Here is a 9,460-nt window from a genome sequence, read left to right as displayed (position 1 = left end):
TCGAATATTTCTTTCAAACATGAGTTCTAGACAAGGTATCAAACCTATGAATCTATTTTTTTATTTGTGATTTTGTTTGAATCTAGAAAGTCCCATCGAATTATTTGGTCCGACTCGTTATCAATGGGATTAGGGTTACTTCCAGCAAGAGATATATGGAAGAGTTAGCGCCGGGCTAGCAGAAAATCAAAGTTTATCATAAGTATGGTCTAAAATAATTTTGACATTGGCCATAATACTTGCCAATTGACTACTGGTTTTTAAGATAAGGCAAAGAGAAGAAAACTAATTTATTTATTGTGCCGATAGTATTTTTAAATTAAATTAATTAATTTATTTATCTTATTTTTCTAAAATATGATACATTAATTTATATATTTTATTCTATATATAATATATTTTAATATATAAAAAATAAATTATTATATATGTATATATACATGAACGGTGTGCCAAGACATTTAGTTAATATAAAGTAAATAAAAATATATTGTATTGTATCTTGATATAAGCAATATTCAGAATATTTTTAATTATTTTGTGAAAAAGGAAAATACAAACAAAGCCCTAAAGCCCACTTCAATAACCTCCCTATTCTCATCTCTCTCTCACTCCCATCCTCCGGCGACTCCCCTCTGCCACTTCCTCCTCCGCCGTCGCCGTCGCCGACTCTGAATCTAGTTACCGCAGGTGTGGCTGCCTTCAAGTTCAACGATTTCGTTCAGTGCTTCGTTGAGCTTGTTGGCCATGGCTTCTCTTTCTTCGAAGACTAAGAAGCAGAAGAGCGAGAAGCCTCTTTTGCCTAAGACGAAGAAGCTGAAGAGAGAGAAGCGCAGTCTATCAGATTTGAAAACCTTAGGAGAGCAGTTGCTAACCTCTAGAGCCCACATCAATAACCTCCCTATTCTCCTCACCTTCATCACCCCCGATTCTCCTCCGCAGTACGCCCTCGAATCTCTTCTCTCACTTCAGTCCTTCTTCACTCCCATTCTCCCGCAACTCCCCTCCTCCACTTCCTCCGCATGCGCGAACCCGGACGCCGACCCCGAGTTTATTTACCGTACGTGGTTGCGCTCCAAGTTCGACGATTTCCTTCAGTGCCTTGTTGATCTTGTCGTCTCCTCGCAACCCGAGGATGCTCTTCGGGTACATTAATTGTGTATTTTTCTACTTTATCATTCACAATGTACTTTACGGCATTCCACATGCAAAAGTAGTCTTATTTTACAATCTCTTTTGGTACAGGAAGTTGTGCTCGACACCATAATGGAGTTTGTGAAAGTGGGCAACGCGGGCAAGTTTCATTCAGCTATTTATCACAAACTTCTCCGTGCTATTGTAAGTTTGGAAGCCATCTTGCATTTGTTTCTTCATCTCACTTTTCTTTTCTCTCATGACTATTAAAGTGAATTCCCTGTTTGGTGCTTCGCATTTGATTGCTTTTAAACTCTTAACTCATGCTCGCAGGTTCACTCTGAATTGGGGGCTGATGACATTCTTCTGGATTTACTTGCAACAAAGTATTTCAGTTACACTGATATTTGGTATGTTCCGCTATTCTTGAGGGCATTTCTGAACGAATTTTGCCAAAATTTTTAGGCGTGTTAAAACTTCAATATGATACTTAGCGAATTTAAATTATATTTATATAATTAAATAAAGTGAAGAAAAATAAAATAAATATTTGACTAAAACTGATAAAATGTACATGAATTGAAAATAATTGATGGATTATATTGATCCAGGAGATAGCCAAGTTGTTACAGAAATAAATATATTGATTGTATTTTAGTCTATCGATAATATGACAACCAAAGCTAGTCACCCTAGGGAGTTGAACTTTAATAAATAGCATATATTTATCATGTCATTTAAATTTTGCAATGATGTCATCAAGAGTCATGGGAAGCATTTCATTTTTCTATTACTATACAATCTCACATTCCTTCTCTCTTGCAATGATGTTTCTATATTATTATTACATTTTAGAAACGTTGTTTTCCTATGAATATTGTTTCGGCTCGATTTATTACTTAGGTTTTTATTGTATTTTACAGTTACTTTACTTTTATTAGCCTGGAGAAGCAGGCGCGGACTTTGGAAGGAGAAGGTATCTCTCCTGTTTCCCACTTATGCTTTCTAATATAGAGTTATTAGTAATGTCGAACCATCTTATTTGGTCAGCCTTTCCACAAAGTACTCCTACTTTCTTTCTCAGTCAAATAATTATTTTATCTGCAGAAGACAGAAATCTAACTCCAGATTTTGAGGACAGTATCCAATCAAGACTAAGGTCAGTATACATTCTCTCATAGAAGTAGATTTTTGGAATTTGACGAATTGGCGAAATGACTCTTCATTCTTAATTTGGATAATTCGTCTAAAAGGTTTGCATGATCATTAAGCCTTTAATGTTTGGTTGTGAACCAATTTTTAACCCCCGAGTATGCCTTTGAGGTATGCATTGGAGCTACAACTACCATTGAAAACATTCCCTTTCTATAAATTGTATAGACACATTCATAGTAATTGCTCATGCACCTACATTTCTTACAACCAACCTACTGGTACAGCCAATGACCTCATTTCCATCTCTCTCTAACAGTTCATGCCACCACTGAAAAGGTATTACTCGTATGTCCAGAAAACTCATTCCTCCACACCCTGTTGGCATTGTGTAGCATAAACATTCCCTTTTACAATATCACCAAATGGAAATTCTCTTTTTTGGCCCACCAAACCTTGGCATGCTCACGATCTCCTAATGTAAGTGCTATTTACATTCCTATACCCAGTGTCTGATATAGAACACCAGAATTATTTTTAGAGGATCCAGGATTGATGTTAAACATGCAAAGTGATTTAGGAGAGAGAGGAGGCAAGGCGTAATTAAAAAATGTTCATAGGTCAGGCAGAAGTGCATGTTAACTTGATCCAGCATTGGACCATCACTAGGTTTTGAGACTAGTATTGGGCCATTGTTTTGATAGTTTCTCAAGTCATCTCGTTCTAGATGAACCAATCACGCATCATCAAGGCTTTAGGACCTGTTACTAGTACAGATTGCCTCAGCCATTTAAATGACACCTTTTCATAGATTATGATGCCGGAAAAGGATATATGTCTTTTAAGTTTCATTATAAAAATTGTGAATATCCAATTGAACTTCTTGGTAGTTGAAACTGGGAAAAAGGAGGAAACAGTGCCTATGCTTGCGTATTATGTAATACTTATACAAGCCAAAAGGCTCGAGAATTGAACTCTTTGCAGAGTTTCCTCTAGCATCTTGAAAATGTTGAATCATTTTCTTCTATAGACTTTGAAATGATATAATAACGGTTTTTATTGTTATTTTTGCATAATCTGACTTCTCCTCTTTTCCCTGGAAACCACCTGACCCTCAGAGCTTCTCCTGTTGTATATGTAGCATGGAGCTTTCCATTCAGAAGATGCATAATTTACTATCTCATATCCCACCAATGGAAGCTTCAGAGGAAAAGTTAAAAATGTGGAATGCTTTGGGTAATATTTGCTAGCTTTCACCTCACTAATGTTTCTGTTAGTTTTGTGGTTGTAATCTTTGTATGGCTCTTTTATGCAACTCACCATTCACCTCTATCATCATTTTAATAAAGTGAGGCAAGATCTTTTAATGCCATTGTTATATTTATTCTTACTTGTAACCATAAGTCAAACGCTACTTGCCTTCTGACTCCAACAAAAGTTCTAAAGAATGCAAGAGTTAGTTACAGATTTCCTGTTCCTCTACCCTTCTTCAGATAAACAATGTATAATTTCATGGTTAATGGCTCAGAACATGATATTTCTTCTGTATTTGGTTTCAGCAATATGTTATCAGATCAAACTGGTGATAGAATATATTTCATTCCACATGCTAAATAGTTATTATAATAATTTGAATATCCTCAATTGGAAATGGTACATCAAGTATCATTTTACTCTTGACACATTGATGTCCTAATATAACTTTTGATTCTGTGAGCTGCATGTTTCCAGTTCATCTTGGTCCACCTTTGCTGAAATGTTTTTTGTTGACAGCAATATTATGTTTCCTCTTCTCGATTTACAACAGGAATTTTCGTAGAGAAAAGCAATAAGAAAGAACATATTGACCTGGAAGATAAACAGGGCAAGTCTCAAAAGTCTAATGACAAGGTAACTCCTTGGAGAAACTTCAGAATAACAAATATACATCCTCACTGTCTTAAATATATACTCGAGATTGGTTTCATTATAAGTATGGCTATGTTTGGTATCTTACAGGTTTTATCATCTCGAGGCATTGCAAAGAGAATGAAACAGAAGTTTACTAAAGCATGGATATCGTTCCTCAGATTGCCTCTTCCTCTTAATGTATACAAGGAGGTAATGTATTTCATTCTTCATACATTTAACTAAAGAAAACTTGGTGTACCTTCTTTTGTTGTCTTATTTTATTTTTTCGTAAATGAAATCTACCCTACAATATATTCTTCTTTCAATAGTATAGCTTATTGTTAAATGAATTCTGATTAACAATTGCAAGTCTCAAGTATCCATTCTGATGAGATTCCTCATTTATCTATGATCTGTATGCTACAATTTTTATCTGCAGCTTGCGTGAAAAGCTTTCCCTACTAATTGAGGACCTTTCAAATTTCTTATACATACGAATTGCCATAATTAATATTAGTATTTGCTTATTGAGACTGAAAATACCAATCACATCATATTAGCTGTTGTGATTTATCATTGACTATGAGCAGTTTGATCTATAGTTTACAATTTTTTCTCACATATGCCATGGTCGTTTTACGTTCAGGTTCTTGTTACACTTCATCAGGCTGTTATTCCTTATCTCTCTAACCCGATCATGCTCAGGTAAATTATGCAGAATGTTGTTATTACTTTTAAGCTTTTTGAAGAGATTACTCGTTCTTCCATTCTTAAAGACATATTTTAAATTTTTCTTACTTCTATATGTACAGTGATTTCTTGACTCGATCCTATGACATTGGTGGCGTTGTCAGTGTTATGGCACTTAGCAGCCTATATATTCTCATGACACAACATGGTCTTGAATATCCAGACTTCTATAATAAACTTTATGCTCTATTGGAACCCTCTATATTTATGGCAAAACATCGGGCAAAATTCTTCCAGGTAAGTGATGCATAATTTCCTGGAAGTTAAATGGAGTTATGCTCTTATATGCTATACTGCTGGTTGTTGAAGTTAAGTGGAAAGGATTGGTAGCCTTAGGCGTCGTGATCTGAAAGGGTTGGCCACTGGGCAGTACCCTAAGAAAGACTAGCATAAAAAATCTGTTATTCTCATACATTCTCTGTTCTCTATGTCCAATAGTTTACATAATATCTCAGCGAAGGCTGTTTATATCCATGTAGACGTGTGCATGAGAATTCCTTTATGCTCAACTAGTTAATATGTTAATGTGGCCATTTTACACTTGCTACTGCCACTTTTTTTCATTTTCAAACATTGAGTACAGCTTAACATCCTGTGAAGTCTTTTAAGATGTCTGGAGGACTTGGCATACAGCCCTTGTCTTGTTGCTACGGTGGTCCAAGATGTTTAAGTTAATGTTGGTGTGTAAAACTTAAAACTACTTAAGCATAAGGTCCTTCAACTTGTCAAGACTGTTCGATGTAAGGCGGTTTCCTTTTTAAGTACCCACTGTCTCCTTTGCTCACAAGTTTATTTTTCACACAAATGGATAGCACAATGGGGATAGCCTCCAAGCTCCAGTACCAAATGTAGGCCTGTCAAGTTATCAAAATTGCTTTAGTTGATATTGAAAGGATGTTCATCCTTTTAGGTCTTATGAACTGCGCACATTTTCTCTCACAAGGATGCAGTGTTAACCTAGCATGTATAGTCATGGTAAATGACTTTTCTGCACTTTTAAGTTGCCTGCTTGATAGGATTTTGTTTGACGACCTGCTTGTCTATAAATATTCAGCAGATACTTTTTCTCCTTTACCCTATGGTTATTATATTGAGTGTTGAAAATTCGATAATTATTAGAAGCAAGGTGCATAACTATGCCAAATGCACAATGTGGACAAAATGCTTATATTTGTACCAGTAAGGTAATTTAAATAGCAGTAAGATACTAATTAGCTTTATGTAATGTGTCATTCTCAGTTGCTGGACTCATGCTTGAAATCTTCACTCCTTCCAGCGTATCTAGCTGCTGCGTTTTGTAAGAAATTAAGCAGACTTGCACTCTTTGTCCCTCCTTCAGGGGCGCTAGTTATTATTGCCTTGGTTCACAACCTTCTACAGAGACATCCTTCAATTAATTGTTTGGTGCACCGGGTAAGAACACAATCTTCTCCTTACATGTAACCATTACATTTGCTATGATTATATGGGTGACGATTTGTGCAGTGGGTTTGTCAAATCCTGAGATTTGATCCGTCAAGACTTTAATGGTCTTGGGACTTGGCCCCAATCCTGAATCTGGTGGGTCAGATATGTTAAGACTTGCTAGATGGGCTTTATAATCTTAAAAAAATAATCGTCATATGTAATTTTAAAAAATTATATCGTCTCAACTTTCTATGTGACTTCCGTGACAAAATTAGTACCTCAGGGTGCTAGTAAGTTTCCATGACGGGCTGTACTATAACCACTTCCGATTAGCAGGCCTAAGAGGATGTCAAAAGACTAATAAGTATTATAGATAGATTTGCTAATAGGATTGGAAAAACAATTATGTAATTGATAATTAACTCAGGCCATGGTCCATGCTGATGACAATCACTCCAGACAATTGATATGACTTGTGAGTTTGTTGCTTCACCCCCCTGTACAATTCTGGTTATTAGTTTATGGTCATTCACATCATGTATCTTGTGTAAGTCATTTTATTCCCCCTGTCAAGAATGTATGTAAAATCAGATACTGGCCTTGCACCTTAGAGTCTTTGTCATTCTCAGCCAAAAAAAGAAAATGTAAAAAGAACAGGAAAGGATTAAAGTAAAAAATTTAATTGGTGCATGAAATTTTCAGGAGGCCATTCAATTGCAAACATCATAGAAGTCTCCTATATGATCCTATGTTGCACGTTCATATATGTGTTGGAAAGTTTGCTTAATAACACATATTTGCCATGCAGGAAGGTGGTACTGGAACCACTACGGGAACTTCTGATGAAGAAAAGGACAGTTTTGACAATGCTGAAGATGGCAGTGTTAACAGAGATTTGTTTGAGAAGGCAGGAGTTGATCATTTCAACAACGAGGAAAGTGATCCTAAAAATACTAATTCCATGAGTAAGTTTCTTTTTTCTTTTATAATTATTTTGCGTGTATTAACTTCCAAATCGTGAACACTTATCTTATTTCTCTTCTGACTAGTTTCTGGTAAAGCAAATTTCAAGGCTTTCTTATATTATTGGGAGCCAACTTTTATTTCTTACGTAGTCATTTGCGAGCACCTTTTGGCAATTATATTCTCCATCTGATTCCCAGCTATTTTGATGACCTTCATTGCCCTGCTGATGTTGCGATACCCCAAGCGCGTTTTATGGCTTTTTCTAAATTGTCGTGAGCACAAAATGAACTGCCATATAAAATAGAACAACTGAAACCACCAGTTCAATTGACCTTTCTTCCCCCAGTCAACCTTCCAATATTATTTGAATGCTTACGCTAAGACCAGATTCTCCAAGGACCTAAAGACGACCTCCTGGAGGACTTGTGAAGTTCTGAAAAATGGATGAAATTCTTAGACAAGATATGATGAAAACATGCATTCATGACCACTGCTAGGATAATGTGAAGTATGTAAAGAGGATTGAAGAAGTATTGATGAAATTTATCTAGCAGTTTCCTTTTGGCTGTTAGCCCTTTTCAATTATTTTTCCTTTTTATTTGTCATTGAGCTGATGCTTCGACTGTTTTTTCACTTTTGCCTATGTATTCATTCGTTACCCCTTACTCCTCAAAATCGATAGCTCAATGCACATCCAATTTAATTTTATTGTTGCAATGCTTTTTATCCCAAAGTCACCAACCTTTGGACTGTACTTGACTATGTCCCAGTTGCCAACGGAGTATACTTATCTGGACTCGGTGTATTTGATTTATTCTGCAAGTAGTCATAAAATTGACCTCCCGCTGCCTGTGTTTAACATCAATTATCCTATAAATAAACCTAATTCTCTTAAAAGAGAATCTAATATGTACGACTGTCACAATGATTGGGCAGGGAGCTCTCTCTGGGAGATTGACACTCTTCGCCATCATTACTGTCCTCCTGTTTCAAGGTATGCATAAGATGACCTTTCTGTATGTTCATAATGCCTGCATATTTAGGCAATATCAGTTTGATTTCCTCACCATTAGTAACTGGTCCTATTTTTTTGTGATCAGATTTGTTTTGTCTCTAGAGAATGATTTGGCTGTCAGGGGTAAAACTGCTGAAATTGTAGTTAAAGATTTTAGTTCGGGTTCTTATGCAACAATTTTCAATGATGAGGTAAAAAACCCACTTCACTGTGAACTTGTCTTCCGGTTTCTGAATAGGGCCGCTATTACAGTATGTTCTCGATTTGGTTGAGTTAGATGGACCCTATGTATGGTCTCGTTTTTCTGTTACAACCTTTTTTGTATTTGCTGGATATCGTTGTTAATGCTCTTATGTAATTTATGGTTGCCGTTATTGAGCATCACAGACCTTAATAATGGTTCTTGCAGATTAGAAGAAGGGTGAAACAGGTCCCGTTGGCATTCTACAAAGCAACTCCCACATGTTTGTTCTCAGAGTCCGAGTTTCCTGGTTGGACCTTCAAATTCGAGGATGTAAATGGTATCGAAGAAACAACTGGTACGACTTGATGACCGTCTACACGTGAAAGCACAGAAACGAATAGATTGATGATGTGAGGCCTAGATTTTATCATTAAGCAGCAAGAAGAGAAATGTATACTTTTATTTGGTGACATTACACAATCAAATATTCTTTTGGCATGTATGTATCTTCCATGCTCGAGTACAATAGGGAAGTGGAAGTTGTAGTATTGGAGGAACTGCAAATCTTACAAGTTCCTCCACCTGATACTGAAAAGAGGGTTTGCTCTTTACATATTAAGAATTTATTTGAGTTCATATCCACATTTATGTATATTTGCTGTGCTGCCTGCTTATTTGACTCGTTTTAATATTTATATATATATGTATATATATATATATTTTATCATATTGAACTAAATGATCAGTGGATACCAATTTGTGTTGAAAATATTTAGTATAATGAGATTTTAATTAAATCTAAAGTATGAAATAAATAAATTTTAAGAAATAGAGTGTGCGTATATATGGTAATTGCATAGCCTAATTCTCTTACCAAGATCAAATCTTTTCATACTTGGCATATTATTTTATATTTTCCAAGTCTGTCGTATATCCAATTTTAAATTATAATTGTCTCTTTT

The 9,460-nt window shown here is 35.7% G+C and overlaps 1 protein-coding gene across 2 annotated transcripts; it reads left to right on the top strand.

Moving 5' to 3' along the window:
- The first annotated feature begins 545 nt into the window (after positions 1–545).
- On the top strand, positions 546–9,134 carry EMB2762 (CCAAT-binding factor). 2 transcript variants are annotated; one of them, XM_011084645.3, is made up of 15 exons: positions 546–1,146; positions 1,246–1,338; positions 1,468–1,544; positions 2,058–2,110; positions 2,245–2,293; positions 3,428–3,522; positions 4,094–4,176; positions 4,285–4,386; positions 4,823–4,881; positions 4,989–5,163; positions 6,166–6,339; positions 7,142–7,298; positions 8,236–8,293; positions 8,400–8,505; positions 8,724–9,134. In XM_011084645.3, the coding sequence occupies exons 1-15, from the start codon at positions 748–750 to the stop codon at positions 8,862–8,864; spliced, it is 1,821 nt and encodes a 606-aa protein (XP_011082947.1). In that variant the 5' UTR covers positions 546–747; the 3' UTR covers positions 8,865–9,134. The 2 variants fall into 2 exon arrangements, with proteins under 2 accessions (XP_011082947.1, XP_011082946.1); XM_011084644.3 differs by having other exon boundaries at positions 547–1,146; positions 2,242–2,293.
- The last annotated feature ends 326 nt before the right edge of the window (positions 9,135–9,460 follow it).

This window comes from Sesamum indicum, linkage group LG12, assembly GCF_026168435.1.
Source record: "Sesamum indicum cultivar Baizhima isolate 11 linkage group LG12, ASM2616843v1, whole genome shotgun sequence".
NCBI classification, from domain to species: Eukaryota; Viridiplantae; Streptophyta; class Magnoliopsida; order Lamiales; family Pedaliaceae; genus Sesamum; species Sesamum indicum.
Note: the sequence above shows the minus strand (reverse complement) of the source record. Positions and strands in the feature narration are given on the sequence as shown.